The sequence below is a fragment of the Furipterus horrens genome, unplaced genomic scaffold (assembly GCF_987537825.1).
Source record: "Furipterus horrens unplaced genomic scaffold, mFurHor1.1.pri manual_scaffold_9, whole genome shotgun sequence".
NCBI classification, from domain to species: domain Eukaryota; kingdom Metazoa; phylum Chordata; class Mammalia; order Chiroptera; family Furipteridae; genus Furipterus; species Furipterus horrens.
The window spans coordinates 59,378,817-59,398,402 of record NW_028327179.1 but is presented as its reverse complement, the minus strand read 5'-3'; the positions used below and the strand labels follow the sequence as shown (position 1 = coordinate 59,398,402).

At 40.8% G+C, this 19,586-nt stretch overlaps 1 protein-coding gene across 2 annotated transcripts in view; it reads right to left on the bottom strand.

The window, feature by feature from the left end:
• SUGCT (succinyl-CoA:glutarate-CoA transferase) overlaps window positions 1-19,586 on the bottom strand; it is a 1,282,463-nt gene that overhangs the window by 734,293 nt on the left and 528,584 nt on the right. For both annotated transcript variants that reach the window (XM_090286756.1, XM_090286757.1), the window contains exon 10: window positions 10,312-10,383. In XM_090286756.1, the coding sequence (XP_090142882.1) occupies window positions 10,312-10,383 (72 nt within the window). The remainder of the gene's footprint in view (window positions 1-10,311; window positions 10,384-19,586) is intronic.

Below are 19,586 nucleotides of genomic sequence, written 5' to 3'. Positions count from 1 at the left end.
AAAACAAAACGCATCTGTCAAAATGAGGCAGACAACTATAGAAATACCGGTGACACAACTCACCAGACAGCAGATAGAGAACCTGACAGATGAACAGATAAGAAACCTGTCAGAGGCTCAGTTCTGGGCCATTGTTAACAGATGGCTTACAGAATTCACAAAAGAGCAGGAAAAAGATATGAAAGAAGCGAAAAACTTTCATAACGAAAGGAACAAAACCGCATACGAGACAGAAGGAAAGGAAATAAAATCCAGAGTTCATTTCAACAAACTGGAATATGGAGAAGGAACAAGCAGTCAACCAATGCAGTGAGAGGAAATGGGAAGCAACAATGAGAGGATCAGAAACCTCTGGGACAGCTATAAAAGGCCCAACATAAGAATCATTGGTTTGCCAGAGAATGAGGAAGATGAACTAGAACTTGAAAAATTGAGTGAAAATATAATAAAGGAGAACTTCCCAGACTTGGGGAAGGGAATAGACTTGCAGGTCCAGGAAGCAAGGAGAGTTCCCAAGAGACTGGACCCAGGGAGAACCACTCCAAGACACATTATAATCAAAATGTCAAAAATTAAAGATAAAGAGAGAATCTTAAAAGCAGCAAGAGAGAAGAAAAGAATTATGTACAAAGGGGTCCCAATTAGACTATCAGCTGACTTCTCAAGGGAGACCCTACAGGCAAGAAGGGACTGGCAAGAAATATTCAAAGTAATGAAAATCCAAAACCTACAACCACAAATACTCTATCCAGCGAAATTGTCATTCAGAATAGAAGGACAGAGAAAGTGTTTCCAGGACAAAATAAAACTGAAAGAGTTCATTAGATCCAAACCACTGTTATATGAGATGTTAAAGGGACTGGTTTAAAAAAACAGAAGCTAGGGAGATGAAACAAAGGCAAACTAAATAGGCAACGAGAGTGGAAAAGGAACTGTGGGTACGGGAAATATATTGGGGGGAGGTCAACAGGGAGGGGAAATGGGGAAAGGGAGGGAGATGATATAGGAATTGGGGATCAAGGTAGGAGGGAATGGAATAGATGGAGAGAGGTTGGGAGGAACTGTATGCACAACTAATGGACATAATCTAAAAGGGGGGGACAACTGGAGGGAGGGGGGCCACCGGGTGGAGGGGAGCAGAGGGAAGGGAAATTGGCACAAATGTAATATTTTAATCAATAAAACACATTAAATCTGAAAAAAAATATTATGAGACAACAAACAACAAGTGCTGACAAGGATGTGGAGAAATGGGAACCCTACTGCACTGTTGGTAGGAATGTAGACTGGTGCAGACACTATGGAAAACAGTATGAAATTACCTCAAAAAACTAAAAATGGACTTCCGGCCAAGATGGAGGCTTAGACGGACACGCTAGGTCTTCCTCTACAACTATAGAGGAATACAACTACTTCAAAACAAAGGATAACTAGAAATTCCAGAAAATAAAACTACACGGAAGCCCAACATATGAAGTTATAAACCAGCGGTGCCATTTGGGCAGGTAAAAGTTAAAGAAGGCAAAACTGTTTGCGGAGCGGCGGGCGGGGCGGCGAAAAATCCCGGAGGCAATCAAGCCCCTGGCGTGCGCGACTCCATTCAAGCCCCTGGCGTGCGCGACTCCGGGCGCTGGGGAGAGCAGCCGCAGCATCGCCTTGAACAGTGAGGCCCAGGGGGGCGGGAGGATGGATCCCGGTCTCCTAGCTGAATAACTGTGTGAATCCATCTTGGACCCCCGCCCCCACAGAAAGCACCACAGGGCTGCGAAATAGGTCGCAGACAGGCACTGGTCGCTAATTTGTGACGCGTACACAGGCACCGCCCCGGACAGCCAGCCCAGGAAAACAAAACGCATCTGTCAAAATGTGGCAGACAAATATAGAGATCCCGGTGGCACAACTCACCAGACAGCAGATAGAGAACCTGACAGATGAACAGATAAGAAACCTGTCAGAGGCTCAGTTCTGGGCCATTGTTATCAGGTGGCTTACAGAATTCACAAAAGAGCAGGAAAAAGATATGAAAGAAGCGAAAAACTTTCATAACGAAAGGAACAAAACAACATACGAGACAGATGGTGAGGAATCCAGAGTTCATTTCAACAAACTGGAATATGGAGAAGGAAAAAGAAGTCAACCAATGCAGCGAGAGGAAATAGGAAGCAACAATGAGAGGATCAGAAACCTCTGGGACAGCTATAAAAGGCCCAACATAAGAATCATTGGTTTGCCAGAGAATGAGGAAGATGAACTAGAACTTGAAAAATTGAGTGAAAATATAATAAAGGAGAACTTCCCAGACTTGGGGACGGGAATAGACTTGCAGGTCCAGGAAGCAAGGAGAGTTCCCAAGAGACTGGACCCAGGGAGAACCACTCCAAGACACATTATAATCAAAATGTCAAAAATTAAGGATAAAGAGAGAATCTTAAAAGCAGCAAGAGAGAAGAAAAGAATTATGTACAAAGGGGTCCCAATTAGACTATCAGCTGACTTCTCAAGGGAAACACTACAGGCAAGAAGGGACTGGCAAGAAATATTCAAAGTAATGAAAATCCAAAACCTACAACCACGAATACTCTATCCAGCGAAATTGTCATTCAGAATAGAAGGACAGAGAAAGTGTTTCCAGGACAAAATAAAACTGAAAGAGTTCATTAGATCCAAACCACTGTTATATGAGATGTTAAAGGGACTGGTTTAAAAAACAGAAGCTAGGGAGATGAAGCAAAGGCAAACGAAACAGGCAACGAGAGTGGAAAAGGAACTGTGGGTAAGGGAAGCATAGTGGGGGGAGGTCAACAGGGAGGGGGAGGGGGGAGAGGGAAGGAGATGATATAGGAATTGGGGATCATGGTAGGAGGGAATGGAATAGACGGAGAGCGATTGGGAGGAACTGTATGCACAACTAATGGACATAATCTAAAAGGGGGGGACAACTGGAGGGAGGGGGGCCACCGGGTGGAGGGGAGCAGAGGGAAGGGAAATTGGCACAAATGTAATATTTTAATCAATAAAACACATTAAATCTGAAAAAAAAAAAAAAAAAACAAAACTAAAAATGGAACTGCCTTTTGAACCAGAGATTCCACTGCTAGGATTATACTCAAAAAATCCTAAAACCCAAATTCAAAAGAACTTATGCACCCCTATGTTCATAGCAGCACTGTTTACAATAGCTAAGTGCTGCATACAGCCTAAGTGCCCATCTGTAGATGAGTGGATCAAAAAACAGTGGTACATTTACACAATGGTACATTTACAGCAGAGAGAAAGAAGGAACTCCTGCCATTTGCAACAACATGGATGGAGCTAGAGAGAATTATGCTTAGTGAAATAAGCCAGGCAAAGAAAGAAAAATACCATATGATGTCACCTAATACAGAAGACTAAAGAACAACATAAACAAATGAACTAAGTAGAACAAGGAGCAGAATAACAGTCAACAATGGGGAGGGAGAGAAAGGGGATAAGTAAGGGAATGGTTTAATCAAGGAATGGTTATAAATGACTCATGGACATGGACAAAGGGGAGGGATATGATTGTGGGAGAAGAGGTGGGGTGGGTGGGGGGAGCAATGGGGAGAAAAAGGGACAACTGTAATTGAAAACCAAAAAATAAAATTAAAAATAAATAAGTTAAAAAATATATTATAAGAAAGAAATAATGAATATGAGATGAATAATTGAAAGAAAAATGATTTTGACAGAGAAGGAGGATACTAAGAATAGAAAATGAGAGACAAGGCAAGAGAGAAATAAAATTAAATTTACATCATTAATAAAAAATGGAAGGAAGAAGGCAGAATGGAGTCAGAGAAGGTAAATGTATAGTATTAGGTTTAAAGACAGAGAGTGGGAGAGAGGGGGAGAGCGAGAGAAGGAGGAAGAAAAGAAAAGAAGGAATAAAGAAACCAATAGAAACAAAACTGAGGAAAGAGATCCAGCACAGTAATATCAATAGCATGGCAATGATTAATATAGGTGAAATTAGAATAAGAGGGAAAAGAGAAAGAATGAAAAATTTAAGAGATGTCTAGAGGGAAGAGAAGTGATGTTGGGAGGATAGAGGGAGAAGGAATACTAAGAGTGAGAAATGGAGAAAAGGCTAAGACAAGGAAAAATTAAAATTTACAGTGAAATAAAGAAAATACAGGAGGAAGAAAAAATGGAGTAGGTTAGGGAAATGGTAAAATTAGAGTTTTGAAATACAAAAATAGTGAAGACCTAGAAATAAAACAGAAAAAATGCAACAGCAACCACCATATCCACAACTAATTAGCAATGATTGATAAAGGTGGAGAGAGAATATGGGTATTTTAAGAATGAGAAAAAAATGTGAGATGACTAATGACAAAGAGAGTGGTGTTGAGAGGCTGGAGGCAGAGAATTAGTAAGAGTGCAGGACAGAAACAAGTCATAGCAAGAGAGTAAATAAAATTTGAAACAACTAAGAGAAAAGAAGAAGGTAAAGTGAATTAAGGGAAGGGAAGAGCAAAATATAAGATTGGAAATAAACTATAGTATAAAAACTACTGACCAAATAGACACAAATTGAAGAACAAGAAATGGATGTTAAAAATCTATGCAGGGGAAATAATAATGCAAATCTTTAAGAAGACCGCAATGGAATTTGTCTTAGTAGAATCTAGTTTTACCACGGTTTTCTCTTTCTGGATCCAACCCTGGAGATGGCAGATTGTGTCCCAGTCTGGGCCTAGGCAGCCTGTTTAAGACTATCAGTGATCCACAGCCTGTGGCTCTCTTCTTCAGTTGTTAATCTAGTCAATCTGCAATCAGCAGTCAGGTTTATGAACCACAGGGCAGGGCAGAATAATTCCTGTAGGGGGAGGTATTGTTTCCCCTCCAGCTGATGCCACTTGGAGGGAAGTGGTCTGCCTGAGCAAGGTGGCTCCTACAGTATGGAGAATGACTCAGCATGGTGATCCCACTGGCCACTCCCTCAATTCTCTCCCCAAAGCCTCCATCCCCAAACTCTCCTCAAGCATCCCTAGTCCACTCTGCCTTGCTTTGCTGGAGCCCAGGGTAAGCAGCTGCAAATGAAAATTTGTGCATGGCCCTTTAAAAGACTCTCTGAGACTCCAGCCATTTCTCCTTAGCAGACAGAAACTCTGCCACTTTTCACAGCTGGCCGTTATCTGGGTGTCCTTCCAGCTCTGGTCCTGAAGGTTGTGGAGACCAGCCCAGGGTTTAGACCCCACACTTTTCAGGGGGAACCCCCAGCTTCTGAAATATCCCTCTAGCACTTCAACTACCTCCCATGAGAGCCAAGCCAGCCCTCTCATGTCTCCTTTGCACTCTGCACTGGTCACACTGTGATGAAGTGGTTTCTTCCATCTGTCCATGCTTCTCTCCAGCCACTACTCAGTTGGTCATTCTGGATGACCTCTCTGTAATTCAGCTGCAATTCCAGACTGGTCCTGGACGGAGGTCAGTGCAGTTCTCACTTACTCCTCTGCCATCTTGTATCTTTTTCTGACTTAGCTCTTTTTTGGATTTTTGTCCTGTTCTTTTCATTTGAAACATTTTTCTGTCTCCTTATTTTGGTTATATCTCTGTGTTTCACTGAGTTAGGCAAAATAGCAACTTCTCCTGGTAACTATGAAGTGGCCTTGTGTGGGAGCTTCCCCTTTGTAGACTGTTGTATCAGGTGTCTTTGGCAGGCCAGTTGGAGCTAGAGATGGATAAAGTGTGGGTTGTAAGGAGTCCCAGGGACAAGCCTTACCAGGGCTTCCTTGGTAGGCTGACTGGGTCTTTAGTTGGGGTTGACTTAGGTCACAGGGAGTCCTGGCTGGCAAGCAGAGCCACAATGGCTTTTATAGGTCAGCTAGAGTTATATTTGGAGCTGGCCGAGACTTCAGTAAGTCCAGGGCACAAAAGCTGGAGCTATAGTTGGAGGGGCATTCACCACGAGGAGTCCAGGGGGAAGCCACAGAGCCAGTGTAGAAGTGGGGTCTGGGGCACACAGGGGTGGGCTTGGTCAGCTGTTTAGAACTTTTGGATTGTGTTTGTGCCCATTTGATCAAGGTGGAATGGCAGCAAAACAAATGGTACTCTTTAGTGTCTCTAACTTCAGAGAGAGTTCCCATAGTTCCCCTCTTGTTTGGTAAATGCTCTATGGTTAGTAAAGAGATTTTCTTCTAGGAGCCCTTTAAGCCACTGCATTTTTGCTGTGCCACAGGTTGGACAAGTCTGTGTGTGGGCCCTTTAGAGATCCCTCCTTACTGCCAATCAGTTCACTGGGGATGGGGTTCCCATGATACTCTCTATCTCTCCTACCTGTTTCCAAGTTGTCTCTCTCATTTGCAGTGTAGTAGGTATTCAGTCAGTCTACAGGTTTTCTTCAGTAGAGATTTCTCTGCCTATAAGTGTTTTCATGGGGAAGAGGTGAGTTCAGAGTCTTCCTATACTACCAGCTTGGACAAGATCTACTTTTCCGTTTATATCAACAGTGGCTGTAATGCTTATTGGAACATTTTATAATGGCTGCTTTAAAGTTTTTGGAAATTAATTCCAACATCTGCGTCATCTTGGCATTTACATTTATTGATCATCTTTTCTCATGCAAATTCTGGTTTTTCATGTACTAAATAATTTTGAATTGTGCCCTGGACATTTTGAATATTACAATACAAACTTCTGGGTCTTATTTAAGTCCTATACAAAATTTTTGTTGTTATTGTTTTTAGCAAGCAGTTGACCTGATTAGGTGCAGGCTGAAAGTTCCAACAGACCTTCTGTGTGCTTTGGTTCAAGTGTTGTTTCAGTTTTCAAAGCCTTTGCAGTGCTATTCAAACCTATCCCACATGTGACCCACTTAATGGTCAAGCTGCAGCCTGGGAAGAAGTCTTTTTGTTAACTGAGTTATCAACATCTTTGGTGTATTGACTACAATAAGATCAAGTGTATGCACAGCTCAAGGGTGAGTGCAAGACTTCACAAATAACTTCAAGGATTGCTTTCCAAAGCTCTTCCCTCTGCAATCTCTTTTCAATTCCCTGCAGCCCCTCTTCAGTTACCTCACTCTCAAGCATACTTTCAGGGAAGAGGCCAAGTGGGAGGACAGAGAACAAGCATTTACCCCTCTCTCTGGGATCACAGATCAGTGATAAAGAGGAAAGTTACCCTTCTTCAGGGTTTCGGCTCCTGCTCATCTGCTGCTGCCTCTACAGGAATGCTTAGGAGTTGGGGGTGTGAGAAAATGAAAAGTAGGAAAAAAGCATTTCCACACTTTCTCTAGCAGTAGAGTTCACTTTCATGCTCCTCATGCTCAGAACTCAAGGCAGTTTCTAGAGCTCAACTCTGTCCCTGTTGCCCATTTCCAAGTTTCAGGCTCTACTGCATCCATGCTCACATTAGAGGGAAAAACTGGTAAACTTTAGAGGTATTTCAAATTCTGGTGTTTTTCCCCAGTTCTGTTACTACTTACTTTTCAGAGTCCCCTTATAGATGCCCCATGTATTCTCTCTAGGTTTTATTATTATGTTCCATGGAAAAGGTAATAAGTTTGCTTACTCCATCTCAACCAGTACCAGAATTTCCACACTTAATTTTTATAAAGGCCATTTTTAAGAGCATACTGTGAGCTATGCCTGTACTGAGTTTTTCAGTCATCTACTCTCTTACAAAACCCCAAAATTATATATTGATATAGTTATGTATTATACTATAATCTTCATTTTATCATAAGGACACAAATACTTAGCAAAGATTAAGTATCCGCAAGAGATCATCTGACAAGTTTTGAGGCAAAGAAAATGCCTTGGAATTGTTATTATGTCCACAGAACACCTGCTCCAAAATCAAATACAATGATTATTAAAATTGAAGTTTCCTGTGCCCTATCTCAGACATACTAAGTCAAAATCTTTGGGACTGGAGCTCAAGAAAATTTTCTATCCAAGCCGAAGCTGAGAACCAATGCATATTGCCTCCAATAAAAGAAACTTGCAGTCTAAATGGCTTTTAAAAGGATGTCAGTATACTTCAAATAGAAATGCCCATTAATATTGGCATCAATCAGCTTAAAATAGCCTACATATGCTCACATTTCCTACTCTTCTGTATCATGTTAAGGACCATAAAATAGGATGTGTAATAAACCAAGGTTCACTTCATATGCAGGAAGATATGCTCAACCCCAAGCCTTGAATTCAACATTCTTGCCCTTACTCTAATCCTTCACAATAAGAGCTCCCTAATAGGAACATCCCCAAGAAGTATTAGTTAACCAGTATATCAAATTCTATTTGAGGAATATCTAATTGAATGAATCCTACTCATTCATGGAAGATAGTATTTGTATATTTCTCCCCAGGAGGTTGAATAGCCTTATTTTTCATGGTAGACCTTACCCAGCAAAAGAACAATTTTGATGGGCTCACTGTAAAACACAGGGGACCACATTTTCTATAAAGCCAGTTAGAAAGACAAGCCTCTCACTATGAGATAAATATTAATAAAATATATTGAGAAGAAACTCACTCACTACATATGTGAGGGGGAGAATCTTGCATCAAAATAAGGACACAGGTCATTTTCATTAGGTCAAGTTTGCATGTAAGGGTATAATTATGAAAGTTGGAAAAGCCAATCAAATTGAAATGTTTGCTCAAGATCCCTAGTAAATGATGCAAATAACATTAAAATCCTATGCACAGAATTTTATAGATATTGCCTTAATGTCACATAATAGGAATTAATCATTCCCCACTCACATATGGGAAAAACAGGTCAAGTATGACAATCTTCAAAGCCATCTGGTAGTCTCTTTTTAAACAATGGGTCATAACACACTACAACAATAACTCATATTTTAGTACTAAAACTTATGGCAAATATTCTGCTTTGAAATAAAAATATTTTTCAAAAATGTTCTTATGGGTATTGTGAGGAAGTTCAAAAGTTTTAAATTAATCAGCAGTAATGAATCAAAAATAAAAAGAATTTAATACAGTTATTTTCAACAGTGAAGAATATGTTAACCAGTAATTTCTCTTCCCTCCACCCCCAACTTTATGGAAAGAGAAAACTCCAAAACATATGGTCCAGGAAGAAAATCTGTACTCATTTATAGCAATGAACTGGCTTTTACATCTCTGGAGCTTGAGTATACAAATGACTTTATAGGCAACAGCTTCCGTATGTTTCATATTTTTAACATTGACCGTTCACAATAAAGATTCTTTGATCCCAGATCAAATGTTTGAATGAATTTTCTCTACACTTACTCAGAGTCAACATTATAAAGGCTCCCCTCTTTCCCACAGCAGATGTTCCATCCCTTCCTGCAATCAGAACTATCTCCATTTGTCACCTTCTCTGTGGTACTTCCCATCCCTTTGCTGTGGTTTTTAGTTCTGCTCATTAACCTTTCATACAAAACAGGCATGGTACTAAATAATTTTTGTACATAATAAATTAAATATATAAGGTTCCTATAAGGAGCTCACAGGCATCTTTAACAAAACTGAAAGCTCATGGTAGTATGGTTAATACTAAAAATAACCTTCCTCAATCAGAAGAAAAATATCCTCGGTATGTGACCCCTTTGCTTACACGCAAGGAAAAAACTTTTTTTTAAATATGTGTAATATTCCTGGAATTAGGCCTTAAATAAAACAAAAGACAAAAAAAAAGTCTAGATAAATGCAAAAACATCAAATTTTTACAAAATGCCTAAGCAATGCTAAAATAACTAGAGTATCTTCAACAAAAAATTATTTTAAATGATTCTAAGGCCTTGTTGAGTAACAACATTTTTACTATACCTTATTTGCTAAAATCTTAAAACATAAATTTTGCAGAAAGGTGCTCATTATACAAAAGTTAACTTTTAAGTAATTTTCTAAAATTTCTATTGATAAATAAAATACATTTGATAGTAGATTATATTTTGGCCTAATCAGATCTCATGTTGTGGAAGGAAAGAAGAAAGGAGGGATGGAGGAAAAGAAAGAAAAAATGGTGTTAAAAATGCCTTTATTTTCGTTTGCTTCCTTTCTGTTAGGACAGGTAGATATGTCAAATTTTAGAATAATTTAAGTTACTCTAATTCTTCATTTCAAAACACAGTCACACACCTCAAAAAATAATAATAATACAGAGTGCTCATTCTGGCCCTGTACTTGGCATTTGTAAGTATTAAAATGGCATAGTTAAGTCTAAAACATACACTTAAATTGGTTAAATACTTAGCAGCATTGTTCTAGGCAAAATTTAACCTTCCTGGCCTTTTACTAAATAAATTGTTGCATATATCAACCACCCATCTCAATGTCTATAAATTACCTTGCACACGGTAGCAAACTGTTGGTTATTTCCCGCTCCAACTACGAGATATCCATCTTTGGTTTTAAAAGCCTAAAATTAAAAAAAATATATGTACATAAATACATAATTTTATATTGAGAATACCACAAAAGTCAGTTTTAATCACTAAAACTTCTATACAGAAAGCTTGTTCTAAAGCAATGTTATTAAGTCACTATCAACTAATTGGTAAATTTTTCATTTATATTTGCATAGTTGCTTTCATATGGGATTTTCAAAGCACTTACTAGCTCTTCCACCATTATTACATTGGTGTGGTGAGGGGGGATAATTTAGAAACTGAAGAAAATACTGGAATTTTATTACAACTCATAACATGAAATTTTGTATTCATAACAATATGGATGAATGTTGAATTTTGGCCAAGTTTTTGTTTCCATTTATTCTTGTAGGGAAAGCAAGAGGGTACATTGTTTTCTACAAAGTATAAGAATAGATGGGGAAAAAAGGCAAGCAGGAAGAATGGGAAAAAGAAACAGGATGGATGAATGAACTGGTGAAGCTAAGTTTTATCTTTATAATCCTCAGATGTAAATTTTAGGGCAATTTTCACTCATTAGTAAGTGAACACTGACATAACTGGATCCTGGACTTCCTATGACTTATGTACCTGAAAATGTCTGTCCCTTATTGTTGAGAAATCAGTTGATAGTCTTATTGGAGCTCCCTTGTATGTTATTTGCTGTTTTTTACTTGTTGCCTTTAGGATTCTTTGTCTTTGAATGTTGCCATTTTAATGATGATGTGCCTTGGAGTAGACCTTTTTGGGTTCATCTTCATTGGGACCCTCTGTGCTTCCTGGACTTGCATAGCTTTTTCTCTCATCAGGTTATGAAAATTTTCTGTCATTAATTTTTCAATCAGGTTTTCTATCCCATGCTCTTCTTGTTCTCCTTCTTTTATCTCTATGATATGGATATTGTTTCATTTCATGTTGTCCTGCAGTTCTCCTAAAACCTCTTCATTCTTTTTCAGTCTTTTTTCATTTTGTTGCATTGTTGGGGGATTTTTTTTGCGTTGTCCTCTAACTCAGTGACCTGATCCTCTGCTTAGTTTAGTCTGATTTTGATTGATTCTACTGTGTTCTTCAGTTCAGAAATTGTATTCTTCATTTCTTGATGGTTCTTGTTGATAGTTTCTATATCCTTTTTTATGCTGTGTAGTTCTCAGTAAATTACTTGTAGCTTCCCTGGAGTTCTTTGTAGTTCCTCTGGAGTTCGTTGTAGTTTTCTTTGAGTTTGTTGAGTTCATTGAGCTTCCTCATTACTATTGTTTTGAATCCCATGACTGATAGTTTGCTTGCTTCTATTTCATCTATCCATCCTTTTGGGAATTCCTCCTTTTCTTTTAGTGAGGTGTTGTTTCTGTTTGGTGGGGTGTTATTCTGCCTCCCCATTTTGGGTACTGGTCTTGTTTCTGCCTCTTAGATTGATCTTCTTTTATTTTCTGCCTTTATGGTGTGACCTTCTTGTATACAGTTATTGAGCTGCTGCCTCCAGCTGATGCCACTTGGAGGGGAGCAGTCTATTTAAGTGATTTCTCCCATAGCACTGAAGATAATTCTGTACTGGGACCTAGTCTGTTGCTCTCCCAGCTCTTTTTCGAGAGCCAGTGCCCAAAACTTATTACAAAGTGCCTCTAATTCACTTCACCATCCTTTGGCCTCAGCCAGGGGTGCGTGCACATCCACATTCAGGCCAGGGGCGGGTTGACCCATTGCATATTGGGGCAGGTGGGTCCAAGGTGAACTGGTTGCTCACCTGTTCCAGCAGAGGGGGAGGCCTTTGCATGCCTGACTGTCCCTTTTTAAAGACATATTCATTTTGACAGCAAAACCTCTCAGTAATTAACATTCCCATATCCCAGAGTCCTAACTAACACTTCTGGAGAACTTCTCAGGACTCCCTCCTACACAGTTTGGAGGAACCAAAATTTACATTCAGAAATACTGCCCTCACTTTCCTTAAGTAAATAAGTTCCTTTAGTTTCCTTCTTTTATATTAAAAATTGCTCTGTTTCTTTGCCTATTTTTCTTCACTTACTGTTGCCACTGAGAAACCTGACCTCTATCTTAGCAGGGCTTACTCCTATGCTAATGACCTTGGTATTACCTTAACTAACATCTTCCAGAACCCTACTCAAACATCTTTACTCACTTTACTTCCACTAGAATCTTGTCTTCTGTCTACATATAGGCTTATGCCTACACTAAAAAAATAATAGCAACAAAACAAAATTTCCATCAATCTTGACATCCCTCTCAAGTGATCTTGAAATTTTCTTCCTTCCCTCCATCTCTCAATTATATAAAAGTGCCACTTGCGGGGGGGCCAAGATGGCCACGGAGTAGGGACAGTGTTCTCAGCTCGCTCCTGTTAAGGACAGAATCCAGGAACAAATGCGGAGAGGAGTGAGTGACTGAGTGAGTGTGGATATCTGATAACGTGAACGGGGAGGAGATCGTGGGAGCAGCGTGGAGGGGGGTGGAGGGGTTTATCACAAACTGCAGGCTGAGTCATTCCGAGACTCCGTGCATTTGCAGTATCAAGCCGGAGAGTTCACTAGCCCGGAGTGAATTCTTGTAGGGAGTTAGGGAGAGGATTTGGCTGAAAAAGCCAGAGGAGGGAGAGAACAGTGAACAACCAGGACTGGGAGAAACTGTGATCTGAGTCTAGAGGGAAACATCCTCAGCTGCAACCTCCGACCGAAAGCTTGGCACTCCGGGCGAGCCCAGCACTAGCGCTAGGGCCCTACAGAACAAAGGAGCAGTTTTGGGGCAAGGAGAATGGCAGCACAGAAAAGCTGCTGCGGAACTCCGGACCGGGGGAGAACTGTGTTCTTGAAACCAGTGTTTGCTCTTTAGTCGCGCTAGAATCCCACAGAACAAAAGGCCGGTCTGGGGCTAGGAGGGAAATAGGACGGGCAGGGTGTGTAAGTAGGGAAGAGAGCGGAGGCGGAGGTTCTGGAGTGGAGATGGTCTTAGGGCAGGGAGAAGGGGCCGCAGGGAAGGGCTGCTGCAGAGCTCCAGACTGGCAGAGAGCCCCAGGGTAGGAGAGTGCTGCGCTGACTGACCACACTAGAATCCTACAGAACAAAGGGACGGTGCTGTGGCGGGAAGAAAGATAGAGTGCGCAGGCTGATAGACAGGGAAGTCAGCGGAAGCTGTAGCTCGAAATAGAGAAAGTTTTGGGGCAAGGAGAAGAGCACAGGCAGGAAAGCCACTGCAAAGCTCCAGACTAGGGGAGAGGCCCTGGGCAGGAAAGGGCCACTGGGCCCGGCACTTTGACCGACTGTGCCAGAGTCCTGCAGAACAAAAGGACCATCTTGAGAAAGGGAGAGAGATAGGGTGCGCAGGCATATAGACAGGGAAGAGAGCAGAAGCTGTAGCCTGGGAATAGAGACAGGACTGGAGGCAGGGCGGGGATTGCTGGCAGGCACAGGCTGGACCAACAGAGGGAAGGAGTAGCTGGACAAGCCTGAGGAGGGCTGAGGCTGCCTCAGGAGGGGACAACTAAACGCAGCTCACAGCAGAGCAGTGGTAGGCCCACGAAAAAAAGACTAGCAATCCCAGAATCAAGCAGAACCCTCCCACAGCCAGCCAACCAACCAGAAAAGATTTGAAACTCATGGAATTTTGAATAGGAGCGGACTCAGGAAGGAAGCAAGGAAAAACCAAAAACCAAACAAACCAAAAATACCCAGAGACTGTGCATAAAAGTTGAATTGAGTTAAAATCCTCATTGCTTTATCTCTCACTCTCTCTCTAACTACCCCTACCGTCAGTCCCTTCTTATTCTCTCTCCTTTTCTCCCCTCCTCTTCCCTCCCTTCTCTCCCCTTAGCATGTCTCCCCTTCATCCTATTCTCAGTTAATTTTATAATTTTAAGTTCTCTCCCTTTCTCACCCTCTCCCTTCTATGAGCTATGCACCTTCAATTTTATTAAATTTCTTTCTTTATTTTGTCCCCCTTCAGTCTACATTCGTTTTTCTTTCATCTCTTGTCCTTATTTTCCTTCTCTCCCTATACATATTCTCTCTCTCCCTATTCCACTTTATATTCTAATCTCTTAATATTCAAATTATAATTCTAATCTATCCCCCTCTCCCTTTACTCTCGCATTCTTACCCCTTCTCTTTTTCTACCCCATCCCCTCACCTCTTTCTCTACCTCTTGTATTTCTCTCCTTCATCCTATCTTTTGTCAACTCTTCAATTTCAATCCTCTCCTCCCTAATATCTCCTCTTCCTCCTGATTTCCTTCCCTCCTCTGAGCTCTTTTCCTCCCAAACCCTCTTGCTTTCCTATCTCCTATTCCTCTCTCTATATATTCACCCTTTCTCTCTATCTTGCAACTTTATATCATGTTTTAATCTCCTAATCGTTTTTATAATATATAATTTTAAAAAAATTTTTAATCCAGTCCACTCTCTTCTACCTCCCCTTCTTCTTTCGTTCTCTCTCCTACCCTTCTCTTCTCTACTTTCTCTCTCTCTTTCCTCTCTCCCTTCCTGTCTTGCTATTTTCTACTCTGTATTTTTATTCTTAAAAAATTCTCTCTCAATCTGTTTCCTACCTTCTAACCTCCCCAGCCCTCTCTTTCAATTTCTGGCTGTCTGTCTACCTGGATGTCTGTTGTGTCTACCCTACCTCCCATGCTAATCATATAGTATATACCGATTATATAATCGTAATACTATACACTTCCACTTTCTCTCTCCACACTGTAACCCTCCCCTCCTTTTCAAACATACAGTGTAACTGTTAATTGCTCTCTTACATAACCTTGATCCCAATTGCTAATATTAATACTCTATCAAATTCCAGCTCAAAAATTACCCTTCCTTCATTTAAAACAACTCTTTTCTGTTTCTCCTACAAAATAAGAGTCCCAGTATCTCCACAAGTATATTAACACGGGCTCATTTGCAGCCTATAGTGGGATTGTATTTGGGGGAGCCATTGGAGGGTGTGGGTTTCTTGCCTGGGTTGTGTGATTATGTTTTAGCAGCACGTTCACAAAAGATCTCAAGACAAGGTGGGCAGAGTGACTCTGAATCAACTAACTAGAGAAAAAGATCCACCAAAAAGTAGCTGAAATACAACCAGACAGATTAAAGAAATATCATCAAGGACAACGCAGACGGAGATCCAGGAGGGCGGAGGAGTAAGTGGAAACTACACTAACCCCCTCCCAGGACCAGCCAGTGCTGACTCAGCCCCAGTACAGCAGACAGACCATTCCCCTCCAAGTGGTGTCATACTAAGGGGAAATAAAAGCCCTGCATACAGGAATTAAGTTGCCACACCCACAGTCCTTAAGACTGACAGCCAACCACAGATTGAGTATAGTAACAACTAAAGAAGAGAGACAAAGGCAGTAGATCACTGGAAATCTCCAATAGGCTGCCTAGGGCCAGTCTGGTACATGATCTGATGCTACCAGAGGCAGATCCAGGAAGAACAGATCATTCTAAGAAGCACCAACAAACAAAAGGAATCACAAAAATGGGGAGACAGAGAAACAACCCCCCACCAAAAGGAAAGGTAGAATCCCCAGAAAGAGTGCTAAATGAAATAGAGGGGAGCAAAATATCAGATACGGAATTTAAAACATGGGTTATGGAGAAGCTAAATGAGCTCAGCGGAAACTACAAAGAACTCCAGAAAAACTACAGTGAACTCCAGAAGAACTATAAGGAACTTACTGAGAATTATACCAGCATCAAAAAGGACATGGAAGCTATCAATAAGAGCCAGGAGGAAATGAAGAATATGATCTCTGAATTGAAGAACACAGTAGAAGGAATTAAAAGCAGGCTAGAGGAAGCAGAAGATCGGATCAGCGAGCTGGAGGACAACATACACAAAAACTCCCAGACAATGCAACAAAATGAAAAAAGACTGAACAAGACTGAAGAGGCTCTAAGACAGCTGCAGGACAACATGAAACGTAATAATATCCGTATCATAGGAATTCCAGAAGGAGAAGAAGAAGAGCAAGGGTTAGAAAACCTCTTTGAAAAACTAATGACAGAAAACTTCCCTCACATGAGAAGAGAAAGAGTCACGCAAATCCAGGAAGCACAGAGGGTCCCAATGAAGATGAACCCCAACAGGCCCACCTCAAGACACATCATAATTAAAATGGCAACATTCAAAGACAAAGAGAGAATCCTAAAAGCAGCAAGAGAGAAACAACTAATAACATACAAGGGAGCTCCAATAAGGCTATCATCAGATTTCTCAGCAGAAACACTACAAGCCAGAAGGGAATGGCAAAAAATATTCCAAGCAATGAAAAACAAAGGCCTACAACCAAGAATACTCTACCCAGCAAGGCTCTCATTCAAAATGGAAGGTGAAATAAGGAGTTTCCAAGACAAAAGAAGGCTAAAAGAATACATCTCCACCAAACCAGCATTGCAAGAGATGCTAAAGGGTCTGCTTTAAGAAGATGAATAAACAGAGAGAGACAGAGAGGAACACGAGTACAAAGGGGGAAAATGACAATGAATAAGTACTGAAAAAAAGAAGGAACTTCTACCATTTGCAACAACATGATTGGAACTAGAGAGAATTATGCTTAGCGAAATAAGCCAGGCAACAAAAGAAAAATACCCTATGCTGTCACCTATTACAGGAAACTAATGAACAACACAAACAAATGAGCAAAATTGAGCCAGAGGTATGTAAACAAGAAGTAGACTAACAATAACAAGGGGGGAGGTGGGAGGGAGAGAAGGGGGTAAGAAGGGGAAGGGTCAAGTCAAAGAATATGTATAAATGACCCACGGACATGGGCAACTGAGTGGGGACTGAATGTGGGTGAAGGGAGGGGCAGGGTGCAGGGAAGCAAGAGGGGGGGAAAAAGTGAGACAAGAGTAATGGGAAAAAAACCTTTTTTTAGTGGGGGAAAAATGAAAATGTGAAGAATGGAAATGCCAGTTCAGTGAATACTAGGACAAAGATTTTCCTTCACGTTGTATATTTTTCTCCCTATCGGATCCCTCCAGAGTTTGGCATTCTAAACAAGTAAGTAATGATATAAGTTTCTTCGCATAGAACTAATAAGACCAGTTGTTAATAGAGGTTCCTTTTTTTTTTTTTGACCAAGTCTTTGACTGGAATGTCAAGCCTAAAGGAGACATGCTTGGGCTCAGGTTGTTACCAAAAAGCCCTGAGGAACTGGGAATGACTTTCAAAGTTAATAAAAGCCCGTGAGATAAAAGGCCTGGTACCATGGTTGGTTGTGCGGTCCACAGCAAACTTTCCAGGGAAGGAATGAAGGTTGTTTTCCTGAAAGATGGCTAGGAGGGACCTTAAGGCACCATGGAAAACCAGAAAGACTTGGAAAGGACAGGTGTGTACAGGCAAGGATGAATGCCAGGTATGTGGCCCAGCTTCTGTGCCCTGAGAGGAGACTGAAGGTCACCCTAAATGTTCCTTGTGTAAGTTCAAGCAAAGCAGAACTAAAGATCATAAGTGATCATTTGCTGCTCTTGTTGTGTTTATGCAAATGAACAGGATAAATTAAAAATGGACTTAATACAGTCCCTTTAATGACAAAGAGGGTAACCTTAGGGAGAAAAATTATTATTCAAGGAAAATCACAATGATCAGTAGTACACTATAAAATAGGGCAACTAACCATCTTAAAAGTTTCTTCTCATTTAAAATATGGTTTCACTTGAAAATTAAACCATGTCTGTGATATCATCAAAGATATTCAAGTTGCAGGCAAATAGAATTTCAAGTGCCTTGCAACTGGATGTCTTTCCAATAAGACAGTCTTACAGATTTAGAGACTTGTTTGTGGGTTATGTTACATAAATTAACACGTGTTTTCTGTTTTCAAAGGACATAAGCCTATGATCGCATTACCTGAGTGATTGTCTGTACGCATAAGCCTCACTTAATCCTCTCTGCAGCGCTGCCTCCTGAGACTCAATGGTTTGGCTGAACTAAATGGCTGGGTTGTTGAAGAGTGGGGTGGTCTGTGGGCTTCACTTTAAAACTGGTTTCTCTTTTCTATCCTAATGGCTTGGATAGAAAAAGGCCCAGAGGTCTGAGAGGGGGAAAACCTAAACTATTTACCTCAGCCCAAACTAAGTATAATGGGCAAAAGGGTTTTGGACAGGTGACATGCGCCTGGCACACCTTCCTCCAAAGAAGCCCTTTTTTTTTTTTTTTCCTAATATGGAACATTGAAAAATTAATCCCTGCCTTTTGTCATCTAATAGTTATGGAGTGAATGATGTCTTTTAACACTTTTCGCCAAATCTGTTGCCCCCAGAACACAACAAGGACACCAGCCTGTTTAACCAAGCACGCCATTGACTGGAGACAGCCAACTGACCTGGAGTCTGCACGATCCTTCCTCATGTGGGAAGGCCACCCTCCCCTCCACACTTCCACTCTTACTAGGGTTTTCTGGACCCAAGGGTAGGTAGGACGACGACCATGTCCAGCTTGAAGCAGCTAGAGGAGCTTGAGACCTTCGCCCATTGTCCTTTACAAGATTACAAAGGGTCCTAAGATTTGAGGGGGGGGGGATAGTTAATTTTTACGAACCAGGGGTATGGACTTGGGGGGGATTGCTGGGGGAGGCGGGTGCTGGGTGGAGGGGAGCAAGGGGGAGAAAATTGGAACTGTTGTAACAATATAATCAATAATAAAAAAAATAAAATTAAAAAAAAAAGTGCCACTTGCCTATACTTATTTACCAACTATGCAGACCCCTCTTTAATACTATTATTTAGTCTATTTATTATCCTCTTCTTCAGGAAGCAGTCATCTCTAAGCTCTGAGTTCATCTCCAATCTCTGACCTGTTTGGCAGGATCATCTTTCTCCTCAGCCTTCAGCATTCCTTAAGCATCTGTATTTGGTCTTTTGGTTCACTTGCTGCTTATGGTAGCCACTAGCCACATGTGGCTATTGAATTTAAATAAACTAAAATTAGTCACAGAAGTTACATATCATGATTCCATTTACATGAAAAGTCCAAAATAGTCATATCTATGGAGACAGGAAAATTAGTGTCTGCCAAGGACTAAGGAAGTTGTGGAAACTTGGGGAATTACTTTGAATTAATATTGGCTTTCTTGTCAAGGTGATAAAAGAACTCAAATCAGTTGTGGTAATGTCTGCACAATTATGTGAATACACTAAAAGCCATTGAATTCTATATCTTAAATGGGTGAAATGTATGGTCTGTAAATTATTTCTCAATTA